This window comes from Varroa destructor, unplaced genomic scaffold (assembly GCF_002443255.2).
Source record: "Varroa destructor unplaced genomic scaffold, Vdes_3.0 BEIS01000004.1, whole genome shotgun sequence".
Lineage (NCBI taxonomy): Eukaryota > Metazoa > Arthropoda > Arachnida > Mesostigmata > Varroidae > Varroa > Varroa destructor.
The window spans coordinates 30,429,868-30,446,801 of record NW_019211457.1 but is presented as its reverse complement, the minus strand read 5'-3'; the positions used below and the strand labels follow the sequence as shown (position 1 = coordinate 30,446,801).

Sequence of the window (16,934 nt, the reverse complement as noted above, 5' to 3'; positions counted from 1 at the left end):
TACGAATATACAGTAGCTGAACGAAAACTACGAAGAGAAATTACTTTGCATATGCGGTAGGCCGAATATCCACATACGGTGACTGAATTAAGCGTTCGTTGTAAGCGAGGGTGGTAGCGGGACGAGAGCTCCAGTATACAGCACACTGTGAGAACGATATAAACCGTAAAGAAGTTCATTTACCGTGTCAATCCAGTTTATGGTTTGCCTAACCGCGTAATGAAAACGCCGAGCTCCACGCTGAGGTAATGATCTATATAGGTTTACATATTCACATGTGTGTATAACTCGTGACCAGACGCGCACTGTTAATGGGTGGCTTGTAAATCACTTAAGCTATTTTTTACTACTAATGGCGTATATTGTGTGTATATATAATTAAGTGAAGAGTTATACGGAACATGACAAAACCGGTGTACCTTTTGATACCGTGTACGATATTCAATCTATATATAACTATGCGAACGATCCAAGGGGCATCAGTCACGCCACCTGCGGCTCAGTTGTTTGCCTCGAGTTAGCCTGTCACCTACACGTCTACAAACAATATCAACGGCGGCTTATAAGCGGTTTTTGCCGACGACGATGGAAGATCTTTCGGCAAGAAAACGGCAAGATCGAAGAGCGATTTACATCCTTCAACCATCTACAGAACGTGTCCGTGAATGCCTCATTTAGCCTCCATATATTCGGTCAACACATAAAATGCGAAAAAAGAAAAAAAAAAAAAAACTACAGATAATCAACGCAGAAAATCCATTTTCCGCCAAATTGTGTTGCCGAGAGCTCAAACAACAGACTTCATTGATGAAGCAGAAAGAGAATTAGCGGCTCTTAATATTGAGACACATGTTCAAGCTAGCATTAGAGTGGAACATTTGAATAGTAGAGGCCCTGCTCTTATTTGGCCACCGTATCACACTCCTAGTGCTGTTGCAAGCCTTATAAGATCATTTGTAGAACCATATACTTTTATAGGATTTTACAGACGCTGCTAACGAGAACATTTCAAAGCCGACTAGCATCACTATGGTTGCATAGAAAACGGCCGAGTTTATTATGAAAGCATCATATCGCGTACGAACATTAGCAAACGCAGCTATCTGCTGACGTCCTGCTGGCCTATCAAAAGCTTTTTCGTAACTTTCCAAGTGGTGAGAACTTTCTTGACCAAGTTCCACTGTCCTCTACATAATAATCACATGCTGTATTATTTAGAACGTTAATCTTTTTCATTCACAAAGTATCACATTTAGCGTGCTTCAACCGTTCGGGCTCCATTGGGGGTAGTTATATCATTAAAACGACTATTTGATTGCCGGGTGTTAGCTAGTACGGCAGGCTGTAACGAATCAGCTTGCCGCTCTGGCTAAGGACGAACTGGTCACGCGCAAGGGGATTCGTTCATCATTTGTTATTGGATAGGGGTTCAGGGTGTGTCACGAAGAACGCATTTAATATGAGAGCTGCTAGGATTTACTGGGGAAACTCGAGATGAAATAAGAAAAATGCAAACAAAAGGCGACGTTAATTTTTGGCAAGCTTAATATAAATTATATAGGAGAAACCTTTTTCAAAGCTAAACGAATACGATTAGTGGTATATATATATATATATATATATAATAAATAGGGCGGCGGAAATTTTGCATAAAAGGTACATCAGATTTATTTCACTTGAACTAAAGGTTTTTAGAAGAATTTCCATTCGAAAACGCTACTGTTTTTGCTTGAAAAGGTTCAGGGACATATTATTCGCAAGTGACAATCCGCTCCTAGCGGCGTGAAGGTACGTTTGAAACTTCGATCCATACAGAGGCAAGACTCTGCACAGCCAAACTTATTTCCCAAATTGGATCAAACTTGTGCGCCCTTAATCTTGTGCAAACGTGCCCATATATGATACCGTATTATTACAGACCGCCTACCATTAATACACTCTAAATGATTTATCCTTGAAAAATACATCTGCCTCGAATTACATCTAAAACCATTGTGCCGCTTATACATTTTTCTATATAGTATCAAAGTTCTATATTAAAATCTTACACCTACTATTCAATACGTGTCATATATATGCTCCATTGTCTTTTAGCCGTCTTGCTGCTACGTACAACTTTTAGCCATGTTTCTCGTAGTTGATGTATTCTGTGAGGTAAAAAAGTTTCGTCTACAAGAGCGGTCCATTCGACAAGCTACTTGCGGATTTTGGCCCTTGTTCTCAAGTGTTTACCTTCGTGGCTACACCACATTGACCGATGCAAACGATAATCAGATGGGCCAGTGTTCGATCTGCACAGCGGGCAGCAAAGGGTTCCCATTGGAGGTCCGTGATTCTTTGCTGGGTCGCCAAAGCAGCATGCAGTAGAATGTTGTCATGCAGCCGTTTGTTGTCGTCCATTTTTGCAGCCGTTCAGTAAATTTTTGAAAACTAAAGTGTCCAGTTCTGAAGCGTCTAAGCTGAACTGACAGATGGTAATGCTTACTTTACGCTTGCCTGGCTTCGACTTCGCAAACAATTCATTTTCTATTTACCTTGGATTGTTGCTGAACAGTTGGATGCCCTTCGGCCGCTCGCCTCTGAACAGAACGTCACTTCTTCTATAGCCTTTCTTTCTTAGGCGACGGCCTATTTCGTTTGCTCCAATTCAATATTTTGCTATCATCATCGTGGAAGCGCTCCGTTGCTTAGCATTACTGTCGTGTTCTCGAACGTTCTGTCATTCACTGATCTCACCTCGCGAACGATGGTGGTCTACTCATTCAAAGTCAAGGTTCTTTTTGCTAATAGAAAGAATGGAAACACGGAAACTGAGAGAAAGGTTTGAGACGACTCAGCTTCCCATTCGGGAAATCGCCACCCGCTAGCTAATACCGTGATTCTGGCTTCCTGACTTCTCAGCCCCCTAGGCTTGTATTTGTCCGTGTTCATTAAGATCGGTTCTTATCTTTATACGGTTGTTTGGCTACTTACTCCCCTGAATTGTCTTTGTTACTCTACCCAGCAACTGCTACACAGCCAACGCTTGCGTCATGGATAGAGTTAACACCAGCTGGGTTACTCTTTAAGATACCTTTCCCAGAAGCGTATTCCTCTATGAAAAAGTATGCTCCCGTGTCGTAGCAACCCCACTCGGTGCATGTGGTACATGCGGCGGGTCGGATAGTGTCGAAGCGCTTGTGGGCGAAGCAGTAACCGATGAGCTGCAGATTTGCGAGCCAGGAACCGTAGTCGCTCCGCTGTTTCTGCTCACGTCCATTATGATCGTTTCTTATCTTTATATCACCCAACCGTTCCTTGCGAGCGTTTTCCTGTCTCCTATGTTCTTTTTCAGGCTCAGTTTCATTGTCCATTGCCGAAGCAGTACTCGGTACTCCTTTGCTGCTGGAAAGTTAAGGTTTCGAAACGCGCAGCCGCCATCTAGAGCCTGCCGCTCAACTGTACCTCTGAAAGAAACAGCTGGGTTCTATTCCCCGATAGCTATTGCTTCCCGGTTGCTTTCGTTGCAACTTCCGTGCTCAACCATGACATCGACGCTTTCGTCTGTCAAACGTTGCTCCGGCCTTTTTATCCAGGCATCTCTTGTTTTGGCCTCGTTCAGGAAACGAAAATATGACGCTTAAATCCTTCATTTCAGTCAGTCACTGAGTTGACTTTCAATTATATGCGGTAAGTGAAACTTCCATAACCCGAATGTCTCCCAATGTGACATTTAGCTGTAGCAGCAAAAAAAACGATGCTTCTCTTTCAATATCAAACATCGTCATTAGATGATCGGTTACTAAAAATCACGCTATTTTATATGACTACACTGCGTTAGCGCTTATTATTCAATGGTAAATTCTGCAACCGTAACTCTTCGTTTTTTCTAGCCACCTATCTTCTACATGTCGGTAGAAAAATTCAAGACGAAAAGGTTGTTTTTTATCTTTTTCGACGATTTCACCTAACACATATAGTGTTTTTCAGCATAGAGGCATGGATATTATAAATGCAATTGTTAGAATACTTTCGAATTTGAGTTAGCTTGCGTAAACGTTGCACGCAAAACGTCGCATAAATTATTACTCAGACCTTGTCAAATCAAAGCTGTATAATGTCGTACATTTTATGATGTGCGAAGTGGCCGTAATGACGGTCAGTCCCATGAAACAGAACCGCATTCACGGTACCGAGCATCCAGTGAACTAATGCCTTGCGTCATAGCAGTATCGTTGCCAAGGCGTACGATAAAAGAATCCTTACGCAGCCGTTAATTCGTTTTTGTCCTTCTAACGGGTACAATGCCAACTAACGTTATTCCGTGTAGAGCATTGGCTTTCAACTGTGTAAACGGGCAGATTCACTAACAATAAAGCGTACAGTTTATTTTGAGGGGCCACATAGTTGGGTTTCGGATTCTGCAAACGCTAAACTTGCCACTTTCATACGAAACGCGGTCCCGAATACGCTTTACTCGGCCGCAGGCCCTTCTGTGACAAACGTAAGTAGCCATCTTCGTAGTCAACCTCTCTGTTGCATATTCATATACAGGAAAGTCTAAACAAATACTAACGTTGAGTCGATTTCTCTCTGTGGCTCTTTCTTTCAGGATCTCAGCAAAAAAATGTCCGTTGGCTAGCTACAACAAAATATTTAAACGTTATTAGGACAGGATATATGGACCTAGAAATTATATTCGTTTACTCTTTGTCGACGCGAATTATTAAACTGTGTCTCTATTTTCTATATACTCTCATATATTTAGTAATTCGTTTATGGCATTTTCTACAGTCCTTATAACCTCGTTCCGCAAATTTCCTTTAGCAAATCACCTATAACTTTGCATTGCGGGCGTTCCGAAGGTAGAAAAAGCATCGTCTATGAATGCCTCGAATATATAATAAGCAAAAGCGGAGCCAGTAAGCAAACGAGGCTTTCTTTGCCACTGTGCACCCGTGTACATATGTGTCCGTTACAGACGTCTTTAATCGCCAAATGATCAGCTCCGAATATTCCGTCGCAGGTACCTATGATTAAGGGACATCAAACTAGATTTAATGAAGCCAAAGGAATTTCTCAATACGATTATCATTAACTACCGATTCAACGAAATACTCGATCAATATCAGTTAGTATATATCTTGCAGTCATTTTAACCTACGATAACTGTGTTATTGGCAGGTATAGACAAATAAACACATTTTACTATACTGCCAGTGCGGTATCTATTTTAGGGAGTAAATCGGGCATTTGTACATTATGTTTAATGTATTTTGTTCCATCCTTTGATGGGAACAACTTTACACTACGTGGATATTTTATTTCAGGTGGACCAGCTGCCTTCTATTCGCATCCGAAATCACTAACTTTATTTGAATATTATCGTTTAAATGAAATTCGGTAGTCTAGCACCTCTTGTAGAGGAACCTAATCAAATTTTCATGTCCTATTCTACCTATTCATCGCTTCAGTTTCAGTAAATGTTAACTGCTAGAGCTCATATATTTTGTGACCGCTGCTGTAAACGGTAGATTGCCAGCTTCATATTAGATTCGTTTATTTATGTGTAGAAGATAAAAAAAATCATTTAGAGCGCTAGCAATAAAAGGGAGTAATAAATAAAAGGGCATTTTGGTTGCCTTAGTGTTAATCAAAAGCTTACCCGGATCGCTGCATACTTGAAGGATACCGCTGCATCGAGAAAACTTGACCTATAACAATGGCTGTATCCCAATTCTATGGCCTAGTTTACCAGGTCATTCTTAGTCCATTAGAACTAGGCCGTTAACCGGAAGGACGCTGGAGTGCCCACTGCAACAGAGGACTAAAGCCTTAAAGCAAAACGATATATGGCTCGAACGTTAGCGTCTCACCTTTAATCTCGGTCGCCATTCTCAAAAACCAGAAAACGAGACGGCTTCACTCCGAAAAGATTCTGAGACAGAAAAGCTATTCGAACCATGTCAACTATTATGTCTCAGAGACATCATCAAAACCCAGACCAATATCTCTGATCGTTCTGTCGAAACTTAATTGGTGAGAGAAGTTGTTCGAGTAGCGTCATTAGTTCGCTGTTATCGACATCACCAATTGTATATCGAGTTAAATATTCGTTAGTGGACGTACAGAGTGAATGACGCGCTGAATCAAAAGGCCCACTTAATTGAGACACGAATAGCAACGGTAAGATGGCTTAGAGGAGGGTGAGTTCTGACATGAAAGCACTGCCGTGGGTGGTCCTCTGGCTTGATGTGCGACAGCTCAGTCGGCGCCTGAATAGCAGTTTCCGAACACTCGACCTCTGCTCTCATGGCAGTGATGTCAACTTGTCAAAAGCATTACAGCGGGCAATTATAGGTTAAACCCATTCGGTAGACCCAGTATTCTATTTATGACCCCATACAGCGATGAAGGAGCAGAATGACAAAGAAAAATTTGCCCAAAATATAATTTACCTTGCATCTGGTTGAGCTAAGCGGCCTGAAGAGTATCCATTCACACATGGCTTATGACAATAATCATAACAGAAGTATCGGTGATTTTAATAGTACTGACAAAGAGTGTTAACGTTGTATCAAATTGTGCTGGTTCCTGCCAGATGCCGGTATCATACATATTCTTTTGACCATATACCATGCTTATATCTGGTTAGTCCAATCGATCTGAAATGCAAAAAGAATCGATCCTACAAAAAAAAGTTATTTCAATATGTCTCCGTTTATGTTAAACTAAAAATTGGACCGCGTTAAAAACAATTTCGTGCAATAAAACTGTAAAAAAAACTTGTTAAGAAGTGACTGGCTCTTTTTGAGACAAATGAAGCACTTGGTTTTGCCTGAATTTACCATAGCACCGCTGCAGCCATCATAACAAGCTCAATCAGATGGGCACTTTTTTTCTTATAGGGTGCCTTGTGGTCAGCACTCATGTGTTTAGAACTTATTAACTTGCGAGCCAAGCTAGAAGCTAATCGAAATTAACGAATCTAACATCGCTTCCAATAGCCACATCTTTAGCTATAACATAAGAAAACCTTCCAGTGAAGAGAATGAGCAATCATTCTTGACCTTCATCGAATATGAGTCATCTCCATTACGCCACAGTTTTCCTCGTGCGGCGTACCTTCTCTCGATGCTCTCCCCTGGCGTGGCTCTAAAGTTATCCCATCTCCATGATCGTTGCATAAGCGGCATGCCAATGGAAGCCATTGGTTAACTTTGGATGTTTCCACCGGCTGCAGTGAGCGCTGTCCTGCTTTCAACGTCCAACCTGTACGACAGCCTGCGATTCTCCAGGCTAAGCTACCGTCTTGCACTAACCGGCCAGGGCAAGTCACCGCTGGCCACCATGGGTTAATATTGATGATATACTGGAATAATTCATTGCAGAGGCGGAGCGCTGGCAGACATCAAAATGGTTAACCAATACAATGCCATTCTTCGTCAAGGCTGTCGACTGGCTTATCTGACGTGATGTTGGGCCGGATGTGCTCAGAAAAGAGTTCAGAGCGCTTTTAGGGAAGGCTATGTGAACGTGTCTGGGTCGGATAATAGTGAGATAATGCTTAGCTTATTGGTGAACCTGTAACTAATCAAATGCCTCGCTCTCTTGGCAAAGGACATGGTGCGCGTGGCATTATTACCACCGTCAATAGTCTATACGCTGAGCTGATTTTAAGCTGGGGTGGTTCATGGACCACTAGAGCTGCATAGGGTTTTGGCTGGCACACCGCATTGCGAGATTGCGTCAAAGCGTGTGAACAGTAGCAGCAGAACATGAGTCCTAATGTCGTCTTTCCATATGACGGTACCAGAATTACTGTAATCAGCGTGGGCCGGAGTCCAGCGAAGAGCCAAGAAACGTAGGCTGAGAACACCTGCTTGCGCGATATGGATTTTACACCTACACAGTGTCACTTAATGCCTTCAGACCTGAAAGATACAGCGTTTGCCGAAAACCTCCAATGTAGATTACGACTTAACAGGCCACCGCGGCTAGCAGCCAGTGAGTTTATTGAAAACAAGTAATGAAAAAGAGTGGAACTACAAAGCCTAAGACTAAAGACAATCAAGAACAAAAGTAATAACTTACAATTGTCGCAGCCGCCGCTGCAATTGCCAACTGACTTGTCGGCGTTTGTCATGCGTTGCTTACCGGTGAAACCCAAATTTACGCGATGAAGCACGTGTTATTATACTAGTGACATTCTCAAAAAAGGGAAACTAACAGATGTCGACGGACCAAACGGTAGCAGTAATGGCACTATTTCGAATTTGTTATCTGGTGGTAACGGCCAAAATAGGACATTTACTTGTAGGATAAAGCTTTCCTAAAAATCCTTACACGGTCTCTCATAAGTATAGATCACACAGTTGTTGCCTGTCAATTAGCTAATTATGTTTTTCAGCTACATATTCATTTTTTTTTTTATTTTCTGCAAACCGAGTTCTCTTCCATGCATATGTGGATATCATAAATTCATTAAGGCGAGGCAGAGACAACTATACTATAGTCCCCACAGAACCACATACACGTGCATTCTGTGTAGATCGTCTTGCGGTCACCCGCTATTGAAAGGAATAGAAATGCCATTATTACGGCCCCTTTTTCACCATTACCATGGTAGGCAATCTTCTAGAGAATTGCACACCAGCTCAACGTAATGATATGATGAGTTGGGCTGAGTTCGAAGACCCTGCTGGCGCTAGACAGGTTAACAGGTGAACGTAGCAGCAAGGGCAATACAGAGTCTTTTTATCCTTATATCCCGACACATCCGTAGTCAGGAGGACATACGTTACAGGAAAACTTTCATGATAAAAAGAGACGGGAGGAAGTGTAAGATGCCGGACTAGGTTATAACGTATAAGAATCCCATCGTAGCAGAAGACAATGAATCCAAAGCGGCGAGCAGGTGACTAAGCGAGCAAACCAGGAGGGTGAGAGAGAGAGCGAGTCCATAGACGAAGAGGCGTCTTCACCACCGCACCCCGTTTCGCTACTCTTCACTTGATCGCCTTTTCTGTGGGGAAAAGAGAAGATAGCGGAAATAGTTTTGCAGTTGACGAATACTCTTGCTACAAGAAGTTCGTCCACGGATTCATTCCTGCCTTCAGGCAGAAGGTGGGCAACTACGAGTCAGTCGACTAGGGGGGATCGACGAAAAAGCAGAACAGATTTAAAGGCCGGGAGGAGTGCCGCAGGGATCGGTCCCGATGAACGGAAAAGATGTTGAAGCAGACGCGAAAACTAGTAACGGAAAGATACTTTTCGAAGAAAAGACCCTTCCTTTATTCTCCCCTCCCATTCCCTCCCTTTTTCCTTTTCTCCTATATAGTATCGTTGCCTCCGTGTCCTCGTAAGCCATGAAACGGACAGAACGGTCATCGCTTTGTTCGAACAAACCATTTGAGGTCGATTTAGTTAGGTCAGGTTTTGGTACACTCGGTGCGGTCAAATTTGGCTTGAGCCTTTGTGATGTTCACAGATTTCCCTCGCCCCACATTTTTGGATTGATGGTACTAAGTTTCTTGTTACGTCGCGCGAAATCTTGCTAGTCAGTATTACTAGGTAGCGACCACCGATGGCACCTAAACAATGGCTCAATGACTAGACCTTGGGTCTACAAGATAACCCATCGTGACAAAGAAAAAACATTGGAGGAGAAAAAAGGGCTAGCAGGTTAGAAAAGGTCTTTTCTTTTGTTGTAAACTTTTTGCGGAAACGAACAAATAACGCGGTAGGTTGGATGAGAAACTGATTCACTTGTAGATAATCTGATAACTTGGCCATGGGTCTTAATTGGGTTAATTAACCAACAAATATATGAGGAAAGGAAAAAATTTGCTGAACGAAGTATAACCTTATACGTTTGCCAACACTGGTGTGTATCGTTCTGACAACTTACCTATTGTAGTGATGACTGTCAGTGAATAGAGGAAGGCGCTGCCTAATGACCACTGGGTGCCCTCTTTTCCTGCTTCTTTACCATCGTAGCCTTCCTTCACGTGACGCACCAGTTCAGCCGAGAAATTTCGCATCACTTGATTAACTGCCACTGTCCAGTTATCCTTAAAGAGGACATTGAGTTCCATCGTTATGCTCCAAAGGTGATCAATCGTTGTATCACGCAGATCCTGGACTTCTTGCGCTTTTTGATCCTCGTGATGTGCCTCAAGGTGGCGGAATACGAACGCGCCAAAGATGGCATAAGCCACAACTAGTGCGCACAGTCCTATATGGGAGAACATGAACGCTGTAAATCGCTTGCAGCATCCTGCCAGTGACGGATCTTTTGGTCGGCGGGGTCGCGACGGCGCTCGAGTGCGCCGGCTCGATGGTTTTCGTGTCGCCAAGGCCATGGTGCTGAGCGGTAGCTCTTGTGGTTTCTATGAGATAGCGGGACGTCGTGACGTGCGGTGCACGCACCCAACAAATGATAATGAGGGCCGATCTTACGGCGTCCTTAACGGTAAAGTGGATCGCGATGAACGACAAGCCTTAGCGAACGGGCTCGCCGGTCTGCAGGTTCAAAATCCTGGCGATGCTAGCCTGTTTGATATTCATTGGCCCCCTTTAGCGTGGCTATATTTGATGCTGCTTAAAAACCGACTCCCCACATTTCCATCGCTGTGAATTGAACACCGGAACCTGTCACAACTCGTAAGCTGGCTTGTTTCGCCATGCTATTGTGTGTCTTGAAACCACGTTTTCAAACAGCTGGTCGAGGTACCTTGCTGCGCACTGTTCTTTACTTCACAGTAGTACGCTGAAATCAGGCAGTCCACCTGGAGCTTGCCGCTTACCAGTTATTTTTCGTTTGTCTGCTTCCGTTCTTTTTTTAAATTCTTTCTATTGTCGGTCTCGTCGGACGAGCCATTCAAGTGTTCGCTAGTTGCCTAACTGCTGAACCCGCGGTACTCACAGTGGCGAAACCCGTTATGTTGCACCCGTTTTCCTTTCTTTAATTAGTTCACTTTTGATAGTAACTTAGATCAGTATCAGCAAAGATGCATTGGCTACCAGGATAAGACAAAATACATGTGTTCGTTAAGAGTGATATTCGTTCCCGTCGTTTGATGCCTCCCTTACGGTTAGTGTCTGTATAGGGAGCTTTTCTCGTTCATCTGGTGCAGTTCGGTATGCAGGACACTGACAACGATGACAGCAACGGGTTTATCTTTCGTTTCTGGCCGCCCTGCCGCTTTTTACCCTGACGATGACTATACGATCATTAGCAACTCATTCTGATTTCTTTAAAGGCTCCTCCAGAAACCCTCATCCACAACATCGCTGTCTGGACTAATTTTTTTCACGCCCTCTGCGGACCTCAGTTTTCTTGGTCGTGCCTGTATTCTCAAGTAGCTGCCTTAGGTAGTTCCTCTGTTCAATCCTTCTTTTGCTCTATAGTTTCCCGTCCTACTACAGATGAAAATTCACTGTCATTTCGGACCACTATCGTCGACTGAAGTAACGGAGGTTCTTACCGTTGATACTGAACCTGAATAAGTTGTTTGATTGCCCCGTTTGTCTAGCGAGCATATAGACGAAAATATGTTAAAAGAGTCGGTTGAAAATAGGAGCGAAACGAGGAGCTTTATGTAAAGCGTCGTCCGCACGAGAAAAGACCCCCACACTGGACCAGGCTCTCGCAAGCACTACATTCATATGTGCTCGCAAACCGAAGGTTTGTTTACTTACCGGCTTTCAGTATACAAAGCGAGAGCAGCTTCTTACCCACTTGCGGTTACCTATAGCACACGGGGAATACGTGTGCTTGTGTGCGTGAGCCCGTTCTACGGTAATTGTGTACACCAAAATACCGACCAAAGTGTAGAAAACTAAAAAAGGCTTACCTACACTTCACACAGTACTCTGGCTATCATGTTTTGCCATTTTCTCTAATTGCGAATAAGGCAACGACGCAATAACGAACAGGAACGTGATTTTGCTCTAGACAGGAGTTTCATTGGCCACGTGCTGTTTTAGGTTGGTCTTCTTTACCTCGCATTTCATGTGAGTTCAGGTGAGTTTGAAATGTTTTTGTTAGTGCGAGGGCTGACAAAAGACTGCTGTAATATTTATAACTTTTTGATTAATGTTAGCCGGAAACTAACGTATCGTGGACAGAGCCGTACCATCGACAGGTTTGCGGAAAAAAAGATGCTTAATGCTGATCCTCTCTTGCGAAGCATTCGTTGAGACGTCGAACTCATTCCAGTTTCAACGGACTGGGCTTCGAGCTGCTTGTCTTCAGCCCTCTTCGCCTACCGAAGTAATAGAAGTAAGCGGGGTGAAAAAAGCGAAAATCCCTTTTTTGTTCCTTGCCATCTACCGCGGTCGTTGCCGCCGCTTGCAGTTACGCCATCGACGCCAACGCCCTGATCGGTGTATTACGGCAAGAGAATCGAAAGACTCTTGCTTCTTCTTGTGCCCCTCTCGTGGTCTGTCGGCTTCTGCTAGGGGTCTTTGATCGGCCCTCGGTGCAACCACGACGATGAGGTGAGTCGCAAGCAGGAGACGAACCGTTAATGCAGCCCACGCACGGTTTTTGTTCGTGGATAGAAGGAAGTTCAGGGGAAGCAAAACGGGGTTATCGACGGTGCTATGTGCTGTAAGCTATGAGCAAAAGAAATGGCCTCGATGCTGGTGTCCGGCGTCAGGTTTGCTGGGTTTGTCAGCGTTTGTGCCCTGTGAAAAGGGCACCCGGTGGTTGAGGTTCGACGACCGTCTCCTCCCCCGGTAAAACTTCGTACCTTGCTTAGTTGCTACTTCTGCTTAGCTTGCACTAAATGTGCAATTTTGAATGGTATTTAGTTGCGGTAGAAAACGCGGGGAAGAGTTTAGAGAAGCTAGTAGAATTTGCATGGAAATATCATCGAAGCTTTGCCCCGACACAGCGTTCGGCTTATCGTGGCAGGCTTAGGGGCATTGGTTCCTCTTCTTCGTTCGTCTGGCTAACTCTACGTTACCCATGCTTGCTTCGCCCTAGCTGCATTCGACTCGAAGCAGGAATTGGAACACTATCAACTGTCGTTGAACTTTTTCCTTCACGTTCTTCTTAGGCGTGGCCTTTGCTTCGTCTCTTACTTAATGCTTCAGTCCTGAACTGGACCGTAGCGTTGACCAACTCGAGTCAAACAGATTAGTGCTACCTTTTTCATCTAAACTCTGTAGGTTTTACTTGTTTAGATCTTCCTTTGCTTTAATATCAGGCTTTTCATCGAACCATCACTGGCTAAGTTGCCCGTATGCGAGAAAAAGGAAAGGTCGGCAGGATGATGGCTTCCACGAACGTCCGCTGCCGGCTGGGGTGCCGCTCAGGCTGGCGTTTATTGCTGCCGGATGCTGCTATGGCTCCTGCCCTGCGATATTTCGATTAGGTGATATTTCATTAACGCCACTACTGCTACGGCAAAGACAAAATTCTAAACAGCTGCTGACTGTCCATTCACTCCTTAGTTGATTGCAGGGGATGGCGGTGCGGTGAGCTGAAATAGACGGGTGTGTGTCCAGGCTGTGTGCTGGGCAAAAGGAAGTTGGCTTCGTAGCCACTCTACAAAGGTGGTAAGTTACAGAGTTACCTCTTTGACTGAATCCTCGTCCTCATCAGTGTCGGCGTAAGGAATTCTTTACGGGGGAACTTGCTGCCGGTTGGCAAACCGGCCGTGTACTTTCGAACTTCCGGTGCTGTCGTGGCCGAATAAAAAATGCGAACCAAGATTCGCGCAAGACTCTTCTCTTTCAAGGAGGCGACTGCTCTACCTTGCGTACGTTTGACCACAAATTAGCAAAGAAATGTTTGCGTGTGCCGTTCCGGTGCAACGGCACGTTGTTCTCTACCAGTCCTCCACCAATCGGCTCGAGGTGGCAGTAATTCGTCGTGGCCTTCGGGCTGGAACACGCGTGTCAATTCCCGATACCTTTTCTTTCCTGGTCCCCTCTTATTCTCTTCTATTTCTGTGTGTGGACCTCCGATAGCCCTTTCTCTAATTGCAGCGTTATTCTCTGTTTTCTAACTGTTTCATGAGCTTCTAACCTTTGGAGTTTCTTTTTTAGCGGCCTTTGCCTGCCGTGTGTTACCGGCAGTGTAGTGAAGTGCACTATTAACGTTGCTGTCGTCACCGTTGTTCACAAGAATGTCATCTTCCAATGATTTATGGACGGTCGCCGAAGGCCAAATCACATAGTTTATGTTCCACAACCTACACGAGTGCTAGCGCAAGAAGATATTTTCACTGAGCCGTCCTGAGGCCTCATATCCTCCGGTCTCTAAGACGTCCCTGGCTCATGAGCAAACGATATGTTCGGTTATGTGGGAGTGTGGCGACGCGGCCTGAATCGTGTGCCAGGGTTCTGTCGCTGCCCAGAACCAATATTTGGTCGACACAGCCTCAAGACCTATCTTTTTGATGTTTCCACAGGCCTTGATCTATCAGGACTCAGGCGAAGGACGCACGCGTTCAATGATAATACCACTGAGATATTTCGAGCCAACGGTTCGAAAATCGGAGGGTGAAAGATTTTAAGGAAAGATCTTACAAAGTATTCGACAATATGCTTTTCGCGGGAGCAAAAGGCCCAAATCAGTTCCTATATCTGACAGCTCTACTTAAATTTCATAGGCATTTTCCTTCGTTGGCAAAATCATGCACTCGTATCGTGCGGACCCTTTGGAACCATCACCATAGAAATTAACATCAGGATTGCCTCCGCTCCTGATGCTACCAGTGAACATTAATTTGGCCTCTCGCTAGTGCGTCCTTCGCTGCGTGCGCTTCACTGATCAAATTCTGCCTTATGACTTGCCGCAGTCGGAGCGCCCTTCCAAGGTCCTGCAATTTTCGATGCGCTTAGATATGCTCCGATGTCACGGCAAAGGCAAGACTTGCATTTTCGATCACACTCGGGTCTGCCAGAGTCCACAACTAGTCTAACATCAACTACATTCTCGAATAGAACAGGAGGCAAATGGACTCCAATCAATCTACAAACATTGATGATTGGGTCGCCTGCGCTATGCCGTATGTTGTGCCTGCCTAATCGACATTTGAAGCAGTGTAACGCTCGTTGCAGCCGAGTCACTTGTGAATTCGAATCGCTATGGTCGTTGTAGGTTGATAATACTTTCAAGTGCTTGTTGTTTAGCTGAGGTCGCTCGTAGGTATTACTCTTAAAGACGGGTACATGGGTAACAAATGTCTCTCAATAACAAATAGATAATGGATGCTGTTGAGAACAGTAAAAGTTCATAAGCGTTCAACGATACATAGATGTAAACAAAGAGTGAAAGCCATCGTTTACTGTTAAATGAACCTATACCATAGAAGTTCCGGTTTCATATGTAGAGAGGCTGTAACCATCGCCTTGATGGCGTCCATAACTGAAAATAGTATAAAAATATATTCTGGCATTATTCATATGAGTTAGGGAGCAATTTGTTGATTTTGCTTTTGATACGGTCGTCGCTGAACATCGAGCTGGTAGTTTTACAACTTTTATTATCACGTCGGAATTTCTTGTTCAGAATGTTTGGTCTGCCTTGTGAATCAGCGAGCAGTAAATCACGCTTCGTAACTCCACGGTAATGCAATATCTAAATAATCTTCGGGCGTATGATGCCTCGTCTCGAACCGGGTATTATTCAGCAAAATGTTTCACCTTGCCGCTCACAAATACACAGACACTCATATCTCTCGACAAGGTTTGCATAGGTTCCACTATTGTTTTTTCTCCTTACAGTATCGACAAATAACCGCAATAGCAACGCAACACTTGTTGATGCACAACAAGCACGTAACGTTATTCGAATCAAAGATATATCCACGATGGGAACAAAAAAGGAACTTTGAGCCACTTTTTTTCTACTTTTCCTTAGCGTTCCTCTTTGAACAAACATATAGCAACAGTCGAACACTGATCATCCACTAGTCTTGTTTGCCATTTGGCACTGGCCCATTTCACAATCGCGTATACATCACAAAAGTCTTATCTCTGAAAAGCATTCGTCTGATATCCAAAAGAGTAGGCCCATACGATTTCCCTTCTGGGGCGGTATAATCCTCAATGATTTCTCGCTACCTTTTTTCGTCGTTATTCGCGCTGTCTGGGCCCGCCTGGCTTACCGCTAATACACTTACATATATACATATATATATATATGTTCATATATATATACACATACATACAATCACATGAACTATTTAAACGTGACCACTTTAACAAAAACAACGAGAGTTGTAGTAGTAGTTAAGATGAAAGAGCTCGCTGGCAGGCACGTCCCGCTTTGAGCGTAACAGACCCAAAAAGAGAACACTCTTACCCACACCGACGATGCTGTTTTTTCCGACGACTGTCTGAAGGTGCGAGTTGAATCGGACAAGAACTTTAAGCTTACTCTATTCGCGTCTATACCGAACGTATAAATTCAGTTTTACTTGCTTTAGTCGCTTGCTGTTTTACTTACTTCCTTATTTGAGTATCTTGCCGACATTAGATGTTGACTCACTAGTGATTTATTCGAAGCACCGTCGCTCAATGTGCCACTGCCTCTTGTTATCAATTCGCTTGCCATGAGCTCGGCTGGGCATTCGCGTCTGCTGTATCCTGCAAATCAGGCCGGGCAAACAGTCTCTGTCTGACTACTTTCGCTCACTAAAAGAAGAACATTTCGCTTGTTCCGACCCAGCTTAGTCGAATCGGTGATGCTGCCAAAACGAAACCTTTGTGTTGCGCGATTAGTTAGCGGTAGGTTACTGTTTGTTGGTAATGGTGGGCAATGCTTCCTCAACGGCGCACAGTCGGGCCACGGTCCACCGTCCACGCGCGCTCGCCACACAGGCTGTCCCGTGTAGGCGCTGATTCCATTCTGACCATGGAGATCGGACGGGTCAGAGAATAGACGGCGCTGCAGGCGCCGTATAGGTGAGGACTGCCCGACCGCGACGAAAGAA

At 44.3% G+C, this 16,934-nt stretch overlaps 1 protein-coding gene across 2 annotated transcripts in view; it reads right to left on the bottom strand.

Moving 5' to 3' along the window:
* LOC111248948 (potassium channel subfamily K member 18-like) overlaps nucleotides 1–16,860 on the bottom strand; it is a 43,080-nt gene extending 26,220 nt beyond the window's left edge. The window contains exon 1 of one of the 2 annotated variants that reach the window (XM_022802093.2): nucleotides 9,890–16,860. In XM_022802093.2, the coding sequence (XP_022657828.1) occupies nucleotides 9,890–10,343 (454 nt within the window). In that variant the 5' untranslated portion in view covers nucleotides 10,344–16,860. The remainder of the gene's footprint in view (nucleotides 1–9,889) is intronic. The other variant, XM_022802092.2, reaches the window with a different exon arrangement.
* Between the last annotated feature and the right edge of the window lie 74 nt (nucleotides 16,861–16,934).